At 41.4% G+C, this 18307-nt stretch overlaps 1 protein-coding gene across 4 annotated transcripts in view; it reads left to right on the forward strand.

Moving 5' to 3' along the window:
• Nucleotides 1-18307, forward strand: part of ENOX1 (ecto-NOX disulfide-thiol exchanger 1) — a 380777-nt gene that overhangs the window by 329448 nt on the left and 33022 nt on the right. For all 4 annotated transcript variants that reach the window (XM_075432297.1, XM_075432138.1, XM_075432365.1 and 1 more), the window contains one exon: nt 4799-4983. In XM_075432297.1, the coding sequence (XP_075288412.1) occupies nt 4799-4983 (185 nt within the window). The remainder of the gene's footprint in view (nt 1-4798; nt 4984-18307) is intronic.

Genomic DNA, 18307 nt, shown 5'->3' on the forward strand with positions numbered 1-18307 from the left:
ACTTCCAGATTTCCTCAGACCTTTGAGATAAGCTGCTGGCTATGCATTTCAACTCAGAGCATCCCCAGTATGTAGATTACTTAGTAGTCTGCCATTAAAGTTAACTGTAATGTTATTAGGGCGTCATCTAATGAGAAATGCACAGCCCAAGTGTGCATTAAGAGAACTGGTAGAAAATTTTGCATTCTCCCTAATTTCATCAATAGATACCTTCAGAGATGTGGCGTGTTCACGTATTTTCTGGCTACTATTACATGATGTGAGTCATGAAATACTACAGCTACCCTGTATCACCTGTGAAGGCTTACTCTACATTGACTCCAGTGGATATTATTATGCATTAGATTAAATGTAATCACTGAGTGCAGCTAAAAGGACAAGATACAGATCAGTACTACTCATAAAAAAAGCACGCTACTATCTGAGATAGGTATCCTAGAAAAATAAAGTTCATTGTTTGTTTCTTCTGAGACGTCAGTCAACGAGTATGTCCTTAGACTTCAGCAGAGTTCTGAAGAGCCAGTCACTTCTTGTTTTAAAAAGAGTGTCTTTTTACTTTGGGTCTAGCCTGGTTCACTGCATGGAGTCTGTTTCGTTTCTGAGGCTGTTGCCAAATTCTATACAGCACTTCTGCCTCGGCACAAGGAGATCACACTAACCTCTTGGATGTCCTCAAAATATCAATGTGAAGTTTTCCCCCACTTACGTATGTCTAATCTTCCTCTGACTGCTTCTCTGAGACTGGCAGGTATCATTTTGCATCCCTCAGTGAAAATGCTATAAAGCATATATTGAGCTGGTTTCCAGCTGTGTTTGTTTAGGTAGGAATATTTTCTTCTGCTTGCAGCACAGGCAGCTATTTGGGATTTTTGTCAGAATTTTCTTTTGATATAGCTTTCTTGAATATAGTTCTTCTGTACGTGCTTTCAGCATTCATTGTCCTTTAATCCCGAGATGCTTGTTAGCATGTCTCAGGCAGTGATTCTGTAGATGCGTATCTGAACTACCAAACTTAAAATAGCATGAGAATTTGCATTGAGATGAGCTGAGTAAACTTTTTTATCAACAAAAAATACATTACTCAGCTTGGTCAATGATGTCGTAGCAAAAATTTCTGTAAAAATTAGAAAAATATTTACTTTTTAAAATGCAGATTCCCTTTTCCCCCTAAATTCCTCCTGTAATTTTAACTTAGTATTAAAGGCAGTACCTTTCTTTCTGTAATATGTGATATAATTAGATATATTTATTATAAATTAAATATAAATTAAACTTTTACTTGTTTTATGCATAATAGATATTTTGTTTGGAATCAAAAGAGACATTGGTCTGAATCCAGAATTATTTTAATTTTATTTCACTAAAATATAGATATCTAAAAATTATAGTCGTGTTAGGTCAGCACAAAGAATGTTTCTGATCTTGTTTAAAACAGTGCTGAGTGAGCTGGAGCCCCTGGTGTCTACCATATGTTCTTCTTTGACTTAGTCTCCCTTTCTGCTAACCACTCTGTCCGCATATGTTAGGAACCAACTTTAGTAGCTTTAAATTAAACAGCAAAAGAACTAAGTGTGTTTAATGCCGTATCTTTTCTGGACTCTTATCTATAATTAATTCATTTAAAAGCTTGTGACAATTTAGTATTCTGTTACACTGCTGCTGTATGTGTTGCATCCTCCTTATTTAAGGACATATTTCTACCTCAGACTCTGTCTTTAATTGTTTACTATGAATGGCTAGGAAGATCACCAGAGTGTTTAATTACGTTGATAAGAAATTGTACTCCTCTGGGAATCCTGCCTAATATCACAAACTTATCTCTGCTGTATTCTTGCTCTCTCACTTTAGGTTGTTTGGGGCATTTCCATTTTGTCTTTAAATAGATTGTAACTTTTTCCAAATACAGCCTTTGTCTTCCAGTGTCTGCAGTTTAGAAGAATGGGGCACCCGTCCTTGAATGGGACTTCCTGGTAGTGCTGCAATGTAATTATCCTCATATAGTTTTTAATATGGTGTACTAAAACTAATTTTAAAATAATAAAATAAAGTAACGTCACTGAGACATGCAACTCTGCTTTTTTTTTAGCAGTGAAAAAGCTGTATTGTATTTCTAAAGGAAAAATGGGTGGTTACCTTCACTGCTCATATGGAATGTGACTTGCTCCATTTGGATGAGTTGGTTTTTAAACCCTAACAGGTTCATCACCTATAGGTTACTTACTGTTGCAGTATGTCATAGCCCTTTCCGCTTCCCCTAATTTGCTGCCCCTGTAGCAGACTTCTCGGACTGTCTCTAGCCCCACTCAATAGCCTGGACTCACCCAGGCGGACAAAAGGAGAAGGAGTTCTCCGATTTAGCTGTAGTGTGACCCAGAAAATACACAACAGCAGCTTTTCCAGGTAGAGCAGCCAGAACCTTGGCTGAATCTGGGTCCTAACCCACATGTCAGTGGGGCTGGTGATTAACAAGTAGGTAGGCCTTACACCCTCCACTGACACAACAGCTCTCAGAAGTTCTTTAAGAGCTGGATTAGCATCTCTGTGATGGACAGCAGATGAATCACTGCTCCCAAGCCACCATAAAAACTTGAGTATGCCCATGATGGTCCCCTTTCACGCTCTCAGAGCAGAAGGATAGGTAGTTTCTGGCTGGAATTGAGTACTGCATTTAAAAAGTTTTGGGTTTCTTTTTTTTAGTTTAAGAAGAGTCTAATTGGTATGAGTAAGAGAATACAAATGACAGAGACTTTTTACCATAGTCTGTAGTGACAGGACAAGTGGCAACAACTTTAAACTGAAAGAGGGTAGATTTAGACTGGACGTAAGAAAGAAATTTTTCACAGTGAGGGTGGTGAGATGCTGGCACATGTTGCCCAGACAAGTTGTGGATGCCCCATCACTGGAAGTGTTCAAGACCAGGTTGGATGGAGCTTTGATCTAGTCATGGATGTCCCTAACTGTGGCAGGGGGGTTAGACTAGATGATCTGTAAAGGCCCTATCTAACCCAAACCATTTGATTTGACTTGAGCTTTTGTTAGACTGAGGGTTTTACTTCCTTGGCCTCTTTTTTTTTTTTTTTTCTTTTAGCATAGCTTGTTGGCTGTTAGAAACAGAAAATAAAAAAAAAGATTTCATCCTTTTGTTTGCCCATTGGACTCATCATTGCAATTTCTTGAGGGTAAATTTTGTCATGGAAGGATGATTACATGCCTTTCGGAACAATTTAATTTGATATAACAATACTGTAACTGTTGCTAAATCTTCCAGAGAGATTCTGTAGAATATCCAAATTAAGCACAATAACCAATCCATGTCTGTATCTGAGTAGTAGCTAACTGTACTTTATTGTGGGTAATGTGTTTGTACTATTTTAAAATTAGTAAAAATTATCTGACAAAAAGGTAGATTTGTCCTACCAAAGGTAAAACATTTTTATTGGTAATGAAATATTATGACATTCTATCTAAGTGCTGATATAATTTCACAAACGTGTTGAATCGTGTTATCATGGGGAACAAGGGACTCTTTATCTGCAGAAGGTCTAGTCAAGAGAGGCCTAACATTAAATGGAGTTAATATACAATTTCCTATAATTTGGACTTTAACCATATTGCTATTGTAGGTGGGCAAGAACGAATTCTGTGATACCAAGCCTGAAATCATTTAATCAGGAATGTAAATCAGTTATGTGCTTCAGTTACCAAATGTTGATAGAATTGGCTATGGCAGACAGTTGTTTTTTAATTACAGCTGCTCTTTGATGCTGTTGTGTTACCAGGTTCCAAGAAGGAAAATAGTATAGTACAGCAGTTTGTTATGCCAAATGACCACAGCTCCTGCCAAGCATAAACACTACCAGGAGTGGGTTCTTCTATAGGGTGATAACCACATTCCTAAAGTAGTGAATGCCACACTTCTCTATATGTATTTATGTTTGGATAATTTATTTAAATAATGTTCCTAGTGCATGCTTTATAGCCTTCTGCCTTTTGCTACACAAATTTTAGCTTATATTGCAGACTGTGCAAGTCATTTGGCAAATGTAATTTCCATCCCTGCATACTAATCGATTTCTTCACAAACACCTGCTATCAGTTATGATAATAAAAATGCCATTCTAAATTGAAAAGGGGCCAAATGGAGCTTCCTAAGGAAATGACTTAAGTGTCTTCCAATGTCTTTAATGTAGTAATGTTCTTGTAGTGCCAACACTTTTTTGAGTATTTGCATTTTATATAATTTTACTCTATTACATCATTTTTTCTCTCTAAATGGTTCCTCATAACCATTGCTGTGAAGTAGTTCATAGCAAGATTGGAGAAGAGTTTCTGTGTTTACTCTCTCTCATGGGATTAAATCCAGTGGGTTTACGTAGTCAAAATTCCTTAGCACAGATCTGATTGGAACACCTGGTCACTAAAGTAGTGTAACTACTAAGTGGTTGTAACAGTTCCTATAACATCACTGGGAAAATGTTGTAAAGTGGGTGGTTCTTTTGCCCTTGGACTGCATGCCAGTTTCTTCCTAAAATATAAGCCTAAATTTAGCAGCCAGATTGCAAGTAGCATTTGAATTACCCAGGGTCACTTTATGGCTCCTTCCATCCCAGGAAATAACTTCCCAGCAACAGTCTTTGCCAGAACCTAATCATTTTCAGCTCTGCTGGGTCTTGTCTCAGCTCCAAAATGTCTCACTGGCTTTCAGCTGTATTGCCATCTCCCCTGACGATGTCCTCTGCGTTATCTGTAAGGAAACAATCCATTTTACTGATTTCTTCACATTTTCATTTTCTCTTAGCTCTAGCCGCCCAAGCGTATGCACTAAAAGAAGAGAACGACAGTCTTCGGTGGCAGCTGGATGCTTACAGGAATGAAGTGGAGCTCCTGAAACAGGAGAAAGGGCAGCTCTTTCGAACGGAAGAAAGCCTTACAAAGGACCAGCAGCTGCAGTTCCTGCAGCAGACAATGCAAGGCATGCAGCAGGTATTAATATGGAAGAAAAGAATGGGTCTTCTTTTTCAGGAAAGTGGTACCTTGGGGCTGTGCTGTACTTGAGTTATGAAGGTCCTGATTTCTTTTGAGAGTCAAAATCTTACAAATTTTAAATGGAGGGAAGGAGGGGGAGGAGCTAGGGTCATCATTAGGGATAGTCATTTTAGGAATTTATAAGCTGTAAATCCATCGAACATTCAAGGAAAGTCCTTATGCATGTTGTGTTTAGGAGCAAATTACTTTGATACATCACTTATTGCTCTCTTCACTTAATCCAATTGGCCCTAATTCTGCACAAAAGTTCAAGAAAGTTTGTCCAGTGTAGCATAGCCAGTGCTCTGCGGTGCCTTTGTTTGCACTCATCTGCATCAGTAGACGCATCTCCACTTCTCGGCTTTGTCTTTTTTCTGCTGCTCTACACTGCCCTGGTGAGGCCTCATCTGGAGTACTCTGTCCAGTTCTGTGCTCCCCAGTTCAAGAAAGATGAAGAGCTACTGGAGAGAGTCCAGCGGAGGGCTACGAGGATGGTGAGGGGACTGGAACATCCCCCCTACGAGGAGAGGCTGAGGGAGCTGGGCTTGTTCAGCCTGAAGAAGAGAAGGCTGCGAGGGGACCTAATAAATGCCTACAAATATCTGAAGGGTGGGTGTCAGGAGGATGGGGCCAAGCTCTTTTCAGTGGTGTCCAGCGACAGGACAAGGGGCAATGGGCACAAACTGAAGCACAGGAAGTTCCGTCTGAACATGAGGAAGAACTTCTTCCCTCTGAGGGTGACGGAGCACTGGAACAGGCTGCCCAGGGGAGTTGTGGAGTCTCCTTCTCTGGAGATATTCGAGACCCGCCTGGACAAGGTCCTGTGCAGCCTGCTGTAGGTGACCCTGCTTCGGCAGGAGGGTTGGACTAGATGACCCACAGAGGTCCCTTCCAACCCCGAACATTCTGTGATTCTGTGATTCTGTGACTCTTGTTTGAGGATGGCCGAGACGTCTCCAGCTTGTCCAGTTTGCCCTCCTGCTAATGTTCAAGTGGATAGTAACATCAATGCTAGCTCCTAGGCTTTTATTGTTTATGCTGATTCATGGGTGTCACCTTTTTGTTTAGCCAATTTTTAAGTGGTTTAGTGCAGCAACAAAGCTTTTTCTCAGACATCAGTCAGACAGAAACTGCAATGTGTCCCTGCAGGGGAGGGTCGGTTTCTCTTGTCCATTCTCTCTTATTTGTCAGCGTGCTCCTGACAATGTGCTGGGCAAATCTTGGCAAGAACATCCAGATGGCTCCCACTGCTTCATCTGACACGCCCATTAACACATAAGCAGCTCTCATTCAGCACACATGTGTAGAACTTCATTTCTGCCCAAGCACTTGTATTCAGCTGGTACATGACAGAGCGCAAGAGCAGTGGCTCACCGTGACACTGGACTGGGTTCCCATCTAGAATGGAGCTTCTCAAGATGTTACTGCAGAGGTTAATTTTGCTTCTGTCATCTGTGCCCTGAAGTGATGCGTGCAATCCTCTATCACTCCCGGTTATTAGATTCTGGAAGGGGACAAGTTGTACCCACTTCCAGATTGTTCTAAGATGCTTTTTTATGACAAAAACTAGGAGACATTAATTTACATATGAGCTGCCTGGCTGGATTAGGAATTGCACGGCTATCACGGTACCCGTTGAATCCAACAAGGCTGCAAATCCCACCTAACACCAAATAACAGAGCACAAGACAAGCCTACACATGTGTTTATACCAACATAAACCCCTTCGAAACCTGCGGAGTTTTACCAAATTAGAATTATTTATGGTATAGTGGAATAATTCTGAATAAATATTTGAAAAAGAGAAAATAAGTCATTGACCATTCAGGAGTAAAATCTTTCCTGAATTTAGGAATAAAGTTATTAATCAGAAATACTTGAGGTTTCAATATACTCTAGATACACTTGAGGTCTATTCATGATCTTATCCTTATATAAATGGATACTTAAATATCACTGGCTTCGTTAATTTTAACTGCATATATAAATATTCTTGCTAAATTTCAGCCTGGTGCTGATTCTCCATTAAAATCAGTGAAAGGTGGGTACAAAATACTACTAAATCAAAATGCTAGAGCCCTAACGCTCATTTTGCATTATGATTATTTCCTACCTGGGGTCTGGAGGGAGGATAATCAAGTCTGTAGAATATAAATAGATTTCTATTGTAATTTCAAGCAAATGTTAATAATGCAAGTCAATAACAGAAAGCGACTTACTTCTCTCTGTCTTCGACTAGCAATGGACACAGTAGTCCCTATTCCTCTGAGAATTTCTATGTTCGTGACAATTTTGCTGTAAGGTACTGATTTTTTCTAGTTTGCCATCTCAGGGTCGGACCTACTAACTCCCAATGGGATATAATTAGAGATGGCCCAAGGAGCTAGAGAAGACATTGCAGATAATCCAGTCTGACAATATGCTGAGGAGGGCAGCAACACAGAAGCAGTGGAGGCGGAGTTCAGAATATTTGGTGGGAAATTATCAGTCAATTAAGCAGCTGGATGATGGCTTTGGATTTCAATGATTAGCCATAGTCACAGCATCTTATAACCTTTGTGCTTTTCATGCATTTCATGCATGAATATTTAGAAATAAACCTTTGATTTAGGTAGACTCTGTTTTATCTCAGCTTGGTTTTGTAAATGTTGAGAGATGACAACCTTAGCTGAAATCCATCTGTATAGCAGGTGCTCAGCATCTGTAGAAATCAGTCTCTTTATGAAATATTAAACATATAGCCAGGACTTGAGTAGTAATAATTTAACAAGAAGACCTGTATTCCCTTTTATCCTTTTGTATACATTAAAATTAATTTCAGACAAGGTAAACTGAATGCCATTGAATTCCTGAACCCTGCATATATGTCAGCATTAAAAAAATTTATTCTTCCTCCTTCTTTCCTCTTCATTCTCCCCTGCTTTTTCATACACCTCTTCTACTTCTAACTTTGAAAACTGGAAACAAGTGATTTGAGCTGCAGCCTGAAAAGCAAATTTATCTGAGAAAAAGTGGATGCGTTTTCAGAATCAAGACATTTTTTGTAAACATATTTAGTGCCAAACAATAGAAAATAATGCAACATCAGTGTATTTTTAATGTACTTCTACCACCTGGACATTTTTCAGGATTCTTTCCCACATTTGCAGGACTGATGAAATGAATGTTTATTTTCTCTTCCATCACTCCTACTGATCCAAAGTAGCATCAGCAAAATCACACAGATGTTCACTTACGAAGCACGCCTTATGGGCACTAGTAGCAACCTGCTTATTTAGTGTGTCTAAAAAAGAAAATCCTTTGGACTAATGACACTGAACTTATGGGGTTTTTAGTCAACTTCCTCCATAAAACTGTGTCACAGTTTAATTTCATACCCACTGTGAGATCTCAAACAAATGGAAATAATGTCTTGTATCCATGGTAACAAATGAGATACACTTTACCTGATTTTGAGATGGAAATTGAATTAACATGTCACTGCTGCATAGGTGGTATTGCCTTCAATTTATTTCTATATGAGAACACACATACCAAGCAGACCGCTTTTCGAATGGCTCTGTTTCTCCAACCCCTACCATTCTGTGATTCTGTGATTCTGTGATTCTGTTTTCTCTGACAAAGTCTGTGATCACAAGGAAGGATGTTTTAGTTGTAACTATTTTTACAATACTTCACAGCACAGCTGTAAGATTTCTTAAATCTTGTCTCTCTGTCTGAAATGTTTTACCCGATACATGACTATAGGTAATGCAGAAAATATCACCTAGGTGTGTTGCTTAATGCTTGCCATTAGAAGACTCAGTTTTCAGTGGGCATATAATTTCTCCAAATTTTAACTCCTTGTGGAGCAGCAAACAAAATTCTTTTGAAAAAATTCTCATCGAAATGTTTCAGCCATTCCAAGAACAAAGCGTGAAAACTGTGCTTTTCTTGTTTGTTGTCCACCAAAGAAGATTCTTTAGGAAATGCACTTGCCACCTCCATGCTTTGAAACAAGGACTCAGATTTTAACAGTGACTTGCTATTGAATTAATGATGTGGTTTCCATATCCTTTGCAAAATCTGCCTGAAATTGATAACGTTACACGCCGTTGAAAAATGTCAGCTTGCCACAGAGGAGAAGGCACTCTTTAACACATATCCAAGTAAATTTTAGATTTTTCCTGGTCATCCAGCGTTGTTCAAGAGCCACCTTCATAGCACAGGCATTGTTGCAAGGTTTTATTCCTCAAGTTAGTCTAAATTCTACAGAGCACACCTCCTTTAGCATGGCTCGCTAATCGAACAAGTCAGTTCCACCTTTTCATCAGGCTTAATTAGCCAAGGTATGGAGCCATGCTTGCATAGCTGTACTGATTTCTGAACTGGTTCATTTGCCAATAGTCTGGTAATTCTGCATGGCATTTCACTGCATCATGTAAATGTATGATAATGTTCTTTCCTCTCACAACTCCCTGAGCATGCTGGGCTGAATTTAAGCTCCTGCAGGCAAGGATGTCATCCAGAAATCCCCATTTAAACCGTGCTTCCACCTATGTTTTCTCCAGGAAATGTACACAGGTGCCTACAGTTCTGCTGTTGCACATGCTGGGGTGTATCTAGGACATCTAAGAGGCACCTCATTGCCCTGGTCCCCCAAAGGGATGGATTCATTAGCTGAGCTTGAGTTTACTCCTAACACACAGTGACAGTAGGAACTCCCCTTCGTTGGCTGTGATGCGTTAAAGCCTAGCCATGGGGTTACTGCAGGAGCAGGGGATGCGTGGGGGTGCCTCTCCCAAAATTAGTGCTCGGGGTGGGAAGCAAGAACAATGGGAACAGCCGTGGGTGGTAGGCGTAGAGCACTTCTGAGCACTCAGAAGCCCAGAATAGCCAGAACTACTGCCTGTGTGTTTTGCTTGGTATACCTCAGAGACCCTTCACCGTTCGGTGCCGCAGACATAGAGTGCACAGTTAATCATCACCTATTCAATACCTTCCTGCCCTTGCTGTTCAATATGCAACAAGAGGTCTTACTGCAAACGCCACTTTGCTCCTGACATTTCCTACTTACTGAGGACCAGCTTTTGCAGTTTACGAATCATTTAGCATGTAAAATAAGCAGCACATGCATCTGAGACTTGTAGACCCTCTTTCAAAGGGCTCTGACAAATGCCAGATGACTAACAAACATTTCAGGCTTTCAGGGTTCATCCAGGGAATGACAGTTTGGCCTGTGATACACCTCACCGTTGTGGTCAGGAGGGTGAGAGGAGCTGCTGGAGTGCATCCCACCTCTCTCCTCACACTCAGTGCTCCCTCGGGGGAGGGCGGCCAGGGTACATGTTTGGTGACGAGGACATCTTCCACAGCACAGTCACTGGGAGCCAGATTAGGACCCTTTTGCCTAAGTGAGATGGCACAAGGATCATCTCAGCTTTTTAAGCAAGATCACATACCTGTGATGTATAGTAACATGAAAAAGAAAAGCATGTTTCTGTCCAGGAGGTTTCAACAGCTAATAGGATAGGGCATTGTGAGACCTTTTTTGCACATCACTCTTCTAACCAATCTACCACTTATTAAATTCCAATAAGCCTCAGCTGGCATTTAGGTCTGCATCTCTCAGATCCTTCACAGATCTTGTTAGCTGTCACAGCCATTCCTTTCTCTCACACACAAAGTTTCTGAAATGTCAGAAGTCACAAACACATATGCTGTTGGCTGAAAATTGCTGAATCTGGTGCCATGCGAGTGCCATGACCTTTATAACAACAATTTACCTTTAAATACACAGGTTCTAGTAGCAGTTTAGCACTGAAATTAACATCATTGTCAAATAGATGGAGCATGTTATGGCTGTATTTATTAATATAGCCTAGATGCAGAGGAGATTTGTAGTCTTTTTGTATCCGCCTACCTTTTGCTCACCAAACATCTACTCAGCATGTCATCCACCCAATGTACTTATACACAACTATAAACTGATTCTTCCTCAAATGCAGTATTAAAGAGAAGAGTAAATAAAAGAGATAAAAAACATTACCCCTTGTATCTGCATTTTACCTGCTGAATAAACAGACCAGAATAATTAAGTTGGAAATGCTTTTTGTTACTATTCTGGCAGTATGAATTCATAGACTCATAGAATCATAGAATGGTAAGGGTTGGAAGGGACCTTAAAGATCATCTAGTTTCAACCCCCCTGCCATGAGCAGGGACATCTTCCACTAGACCAGGTTGCTCAGAGCTCCGTCCAACCTGGCCTTGAACACTTCTAGGGAGGGGGCATCCACAGCTTCTCTGGGTAACCTGTTCCAGTACCTCACAACCCTCATGGTGAAGAATTTCTTCCTAATATCTAACCTAAATCTGCCCTCTTTTAGTTTACAGCCATTCCCCTTTGTCCTACCACTATACACCCTTGTGAAAAGTCCCTCTCCATCCTTCCTGTAGGCCGCCTTCAGGTACTGGAAGGCTGCTGTAAGGTCTCCCCGCAGCCTTCTCTTCTCCAGGCTGAACAGCCCCAACTCTCTCAGCCTGTCCTCATAGGAGAGGTGCTCCAGCCCTCGGATCATTTTCGTGGCCCTCCTCTGGACCCGCTCCAACACATCCATGTCCTTCTTGTGTTGGGGGCTCCAGAGTCGGACGCAGTACTGCAGGTGGGGTCTCATGAGAGCAGAGTAAAGGGGCAGAACCACCTCCCTCGACCTGCTGGCCACGCTTCTCTTGATGAAGCCCAGGATACGATTGGCTTTTTAATTCTAGTTAGATCTTTCTGTTTTCCCATAAACATGGCACTGGAGTAATAATGGCAGTATTGATCAACACTGATAATTTTATAGGGAATGGATGCAAGATAGGTGCAAGAGACTGGACCCAATGTCCAGATGTTCACTTCCAGGTCTGTCTTTTCTTCTCACATCCTGTAGCTTTTATTTGGAAACTGGTTAAGAAATATGTCTGCTTCCACGTCACACATATAATCTTTGTTCCCTTGTGCTTTTCAGGGCTCTGTACAGTACTGTCTGTGTTCAAACTTCCAGCAAATATTTACTCTTTCTTCTTATATTAAAATAAAGAGCAGCTGAGAATTAAGTGCTTATTATTTACCAGATCTCAGATGAGCCAAATGGGTTCTCCTCTGTGTTTAACAACCTTTCCTTACTGAAAGTAATGTTTAATTTCCCACTTCTGCCACCACCACTTCAACAATATTAGGAGAAGTGTAAATAAGGGCCCATAGATGCTTTAAGCGCCATGTTCTCAATAGCTGTTTTAGTGCTAAAATGGTGGAGGGTGGCATCTTTTTGCCTGCTACCACTGGCTAAGCTAAACTGAGATTGGCAGCGAGAAAGAACACTTTGGAAAGAAATAATCAGGTGCACACATTTTATTTAAAATGTGAAAGAAATCAACTGCTACCTTCATTAACATGTTTGTGTAATGCAGCGGTTGTGAAGGACAGATCTCATACGTTTTACAGTCCAATGATCTTACATGAACTCTTTAAAAGATCCTAAATGCTAGCATTGTCTTGCTAATTACATAGTTTTCAAATGTGTTTGATGCTATCATTACTAGGAACTCTGCTTCCCTGATGTCATTCTTCTAATTAAAATGTGTCGTGTCTTTTTATTCTCCTTCAAAATAAATAAAACATTTCTTCTTGAATAGGAAATAAAAATTTTAACAATCTAATTTGGTTTGTTGAGAAAGAGCATGCTGTATCAAGCTCACTTGCAGTCCCTTGAAAGAAGAGATGGGATCATACAGTTCAAGTGCTGTTGCCTAGGGAGGAGGTATCCACAATGGACAGGTACAGGTGAAAGGTTGGAGAAGATGAGGTTGCTATGAATGGATGATCATGTCTTCTTTTGACTGTGCATCATACCAAGCGCCAGCTGATTGCCTTTTAGGACAGATATGAGGATAGGGGGAACATGATGCTCATCAGGGATCAGCCCTCTGTCTTTGATCAGGATCAGAGCAAACTGTAAGCCCAGCTGTCCACTCACCCACTGCGAGTAAAGTCAAGGGCTATGTAATATGCCAATAATCTTATTTAGAAAAGGTAGGAGGAAGCTTTATTGACAAGGTGCAATGAGCTTTGATGAGACCTCTCCACAGGCCCCCATCAAAATCAAAGACCTTGTATAATGTGCTGTGAAAGTCAGATCCCAGAGAGGGATCCCTGATGCTAGCACTAAGTATCTATTAGTAAATTGGAAGAATTTCACTTTGAGAGGAGGGATTGATTCTATAAGGTTCCTAAGGACTTGGGTCTTTTCCTCATTTGCTGCAAAAGTGCATAGCTGACCGAAGATAACTTTTCTTTCTTGAGGAGTAAGAGATACACTTAAAAATTACTTGGCAAAGGAAAGCTGCAGACTGGCTCTTAAGCCATTCATTGCACCATCCATGTTCTCCTTTCATCTGCTGTCCAGTCCCTAACACTGCCTCCTGTAGCTGGTGTGGCTGAATTACCATGCCTCATAGAAATAAAAGAAATTGAGAGCTAATTATCTAATACCTATTAGACATTCTTTAGAATCATAGAAAAACATAAGTCAGAAGGTACATCTAGAGGTCACGTGCACCATCTCTCTGCTCAAGGCAATGGCAGCTCCAGAGTTGTCTCAGTTTTCCTCAGGAGCTTGTCCAGGTATGTTCTTAGTACCTTCAAGGCTGGAGATTCCACAGCTTCTCTGAACCCTTGTTCAAGTGGCTGGCCACACTCACTGTGGAATATTTTCCCTATATGTAATAAAAGTGTTCCTTGTTGAATATGTCTATTCGCCCTCAGCCCTTATCGAAGAAAAGCCTGACTCCATCTTGTCTGTAACCTCTGTTTAGGTAGTTTCAGTGTTTTTGTGTACATCTGTCTGTTTTTTCATTTGGCGTATTTCTCGGATTCAGTCCTGCCTGCTCCTACTCTGAGTGTTGTAAAGCTGTAGGACCTCTGCAGTCAATCTAACAGCAGGGCAAAGGGAGCACGGTAAACATCTCCCTAAGGAAGCAGCTGGACAGAGTTCTTCAGTAGTGCCACCATATGCACTCACCCATCCAGTGTGTGTCCAGCTCCCCAGCCCTCGATGAGGTGGTTAACCTGTGGAGCAAAGATTTTCAGTGTGGTCTTTGCCTCTGGCCAGAGAGCCAGGAAAACTCACTTTGCAGGTGAATGCCCAACAAGCAGGAGCTGTCGATCCATGTTCAGCTCTTCACCAGCCAAGTGCAGGGGGGTCAGGACTTGAACTCTTTCATTGTTGCAAACTGCATGATCCATCCGAATAATGCCATCCATGTTGTTCCTATGACACAGGCAGTCCCTGAGAGGTGGGAGGGATGCAAAACATTGTGCTGTTACACTTCTTTTTACTTCCTTAAAAAAATCCACAATCATACTCTTTATTTTAATAATGCCTTATCATACATTAGGCTGGCATGTGTGTTGCCCTTACTGCTGCAACATGGCTAACTTCCTCGAGGGCTCATTTCTGAAGCTTCTTTGGCTTGTCTTTCACATTCTCCTGTTTCCTTGGTGATTTGTCTGGCCTCATCAGCATCTTGTTACTAATGCATATTTGCTCAGCTGGGAAGTCACTTTCTCATTATTCAAGCCTGCCATGTGCTGGCCGTTTGTGATATGAAATCTTGTCTGTCTTAGAAAAAGACAAAAACACTCTTCTAGACAGTCTGAGGAAGTACTGGGAGAGGGATATGTGTTTTTCTTTTGCATTTGGTTGTGTACCTGAGATTTCATTTTGATTCATTATATCTTTTGCTTCTACCTAAGGAGGATTCTGAAAAGAAATATTTACCATCCTTCCCCTCTATGTTTTTGAACAGCTTCTAAGAATTTTGAAACACTTATTTTCCTTGATGATTTTTGTCCTTTTCCATTTGGCAAACTCTAACTTCTTGTTCTTTCTATAAAATAAAGTTGGAAAAGACACAGCAAGGTTTTACTTGGGAAAAAAAAAAAAGAGAATAAAACCTCAGAAATTGCTAGCTTAAGTGGGTATTTTAATTTTTAGGTGAACTCTGCAGTCCTTTCAATGCCTGTGATTTCATACTTTATAGATCTTTGATTCCAGTGTAGTTTAGGGGAAAGGGCTACGCTTTTGCACAAGTGAGAGCTGCTTCCCCAGGTTACTGTTTCGTATGCAAGCCTTGGTTTCCTTGGGACTGACAAAGGTAGCCTTGGTTGGGATACAGCCTGCCTATCTGAGGCACATAAGTTTTGCCTTCATTTTAGGCATCCAGTGAATCAGATCTCCCCGTTTTTCCTGTATAGGGATATATTCCCTATATGTATTAAGCAGAGAGTAAGATGCTGCCCTCAAATATTATATGGGTAGGAGAATTCGGTTTGCCAGAGTTCACAAGGTGTCTAAGACAGCCGTTTCACTGATTTGGCTCAGTTAGGCTGTGTAAGACCATCCTTCTTTGACTGATGTTCTCATTTCTGAAGAGTTTGCCACAGATCTTTTCTGGACATTCTGCAGCTGCTCCAGAAACTGGACAGGGAGCCTGTGCCTCCTTCCCATGGCTGAACGGGCTGGGTTTGCTGAAGCTGCCTGCACAACCTGTGATCAAAGCCAGCGCTCCCACCTCAGAGGCGTTCTTTTGTCTGCTCTTCTTTACTTCCTTTTCTTTAAGGTCTTTGTAACCTTTTCATACTTCTTTTCAAGCAGCTGTAGAGAAAGCCGTAACCAAAATAGCAGGGGCAGGACCATTCAGCAGTGTAACCGCTGAACTTGTGGCAATTGATGGTTTTCGTTTTTCATTATTCTGTCAGCTTTACAGTATCTTAAGTAGAGCCTCAGGCCCTGTGGTCTCTTCTGATCTGCCTCCCTTTTCTTAGCATGCGAAGTTGATGGTTTCATGCTGGAAACCATGCTTTCCTTCTGAGACCCTTCTCTGTCCTGCTAGGCTCAGTGTGCGACCACGCTTCTAGATATGTCCGTAATTTATATTTAAATGTACACATGTAACACTGCCTTTTGGGAGCGATGAAGAACTGTGGGCAGAGAGGAGGAGAGGAAAAAGAAGTATTTCACGGCTGCACAGTGGTACACAACAGCAAGCTATTACTTTCCCTTTAGGGCTTCTCATATATTTTGAGGCACTGTGTGTTGTTCGGTTGTTAGCATTCTTGGCCACACTGGCACCGCATTGTACACAGTCTGAGTAATTCATCTGGCTTCAATAATGCCATCTATATTTAATGTTTCAGAAGCTGCAAAGATTGGTTTAAGATGGTAATTTTCTGTCTGCACTTCTGAGATCTACGCAATATGGGCGGTACTGAACTGTCTCTGACAGATTCAGCATTGGAGGTGGGAATGTGTGAAAAAAAACAAAATAAAACACACACATCCTTCCTCCCCTTATAAAGCAATTAGCCTCCCGCTTATGTACAGAGCAGATTTGGTCCTCATGAATGAAGGAAGCTTAACACTGGAGAGCGGTATTTACCATTTCTATACAGAGCATCTCCAGAGCTGCCACTGGAAACAAGTGTTCTGTCTTGCTTTTTTTGTCTAAAATGCAGTGATTGATCTCTGGAGAGGCAACCTGTAGGTTAATTCTTTCTCCTTTTCTGTCTTCTCTCTGGAAATGCCAGTAAGAGGACATCAGTGATGCCTAGCAGACTGATCTGGACCTACTACACAGCTTCATCTCTTAGGGTCAACCTGGCAGCCATGGTGACGAGTGGTTTTGGTTGCTTGTAGACCAACTGAGCTTCCAGACTGGTGCTGGTGGAGCTCTAGGCATTGCAGGTATCTGTCTCCAGGATCCTCCGGGCTATGGCGAGCACCATGAGATGCCTTTCTGCTTCCTGACACTGGGATTTTGGTTCAGGGAAAATACCCTTGCATAACTTGCAGGGGACCCTCAGAAACACGAAGAATTGCACACTGCAGACCACTGGCAGACAACAGAAGAATGAGCCAGGTATTTGCTGGCTGTGTAACCAAGAACTCACACCTTTGTTTGAGGAAACTGAGGAACTGCTCTCTGAATGCCACGGCTTTGCCACAAGGTTGGGGACATCAGGGCTTAAAGGAACTGGCCAGAGAGGTGAGAAAAGATTGAAGGAAGGGACACTTTGGTAGCTGTGCTGGCAGTAGCTGTGAGACAAGCCAGAAGGATGTAACAGGTGGGAAGCGGGGTAGCAAATGCTGCGTGGGTGGGTGGGCACGGGTGGAAGTTCTGACAGAAATGCTGGATGAGACAGCAAAGTAGGTGGAACAGTATCAGACAGCACAAACATTAAAACCAAGAACAGTTTTTTATATTAATTGATTGCAGTGTATGCTCACAGGCAATCTGAAGGGCAGAAGAAAATCCATAGGATCAATTTTTAATAAGCACATTTATGTGAAAAACAAAATAGATTTGAATAATATAATACCATTGTCTTGCATCGTTCATTACAATCTTTCTGTAGAGGCTGTCTGTTAATAAGCAGGCATGACAGCAGTCCCTATTATGAAACTTACCTCATTCTTGCCAGTATAAGATCCTTTTTCCATTAGCTTCTAATTTTGCCAAACATCACATGTTTGTGCTGAAGTTTTTCAGGCTGTTTGTCTGTCTCAGGCTGATATTCTTTTCAGTCAAAGCTATTTCTTCATTTTCCAAAATGAGACTAGAAGGGAAAAATACACTGTTTGGCAGGTATAACTCCTGGTTACAACTTCCTGGTGGCAGCATCAACCACTCCAGCAAAAGAAACCTCAGAACCTGACCCATGCAAAGCGAGCAGGTTCTGCAGCTTTTAGAGATAAATGTGAGGGCGAGAAAAAGAAAGAACATTAAAACTCCAGAGGATGGCTTCAAGGTTTAAACAATTCTGATATCCTTGGGTGTTGGATGGGAAAGTCCCAGTTCTGTGCATGAAAAACCTTATGTGTGACTGAGAATATGATACCTTAGTTGCAGATACTCTGTTTTCCATCCCCATACAAAGAAGACCCGTATGCTGTCTTTGAAAATCCAAGCTTATGCATGCACAGTAAGCCTGCAGTAGTTGACAATTTCACCATTAAGACTGCTGGAAGGCTTTACCTCGTATCAAGTGCTTTGCAGCTCACACTGCAATCAGAATGCACAATCTCTTACCCTGGGGAAACTGAGCGTGCTGGATGTTTTCCTGTGATTCCTGTTCCTGGCTGGTCTAGAGCCAAGCACAAAGATACAGAGCGGGGAGCATCTCTATCTCTCTCTCTCTTGTGCTCTCTGTCTTCCACAGCACTTCCTCCTGTGCTCAGACAGTTTTGGAAAAATTGCC

Source organism: Opisthocomus hoazin, chromosome 1 (assembly GCF_030867145.1).
Source record: "Opisthocomus hoazin isolate bOpiHoa1 chromosome 1, bOpiHoa1.hap1, whole genome shotgun sequence".
NCBI classification, from domain to species: Eukaryota; Metazoa; Chordata; class Aves; order Opisthocomiformes; family Opisthocomidae; genus Opisthocomus; species Opisthocomus hoazin.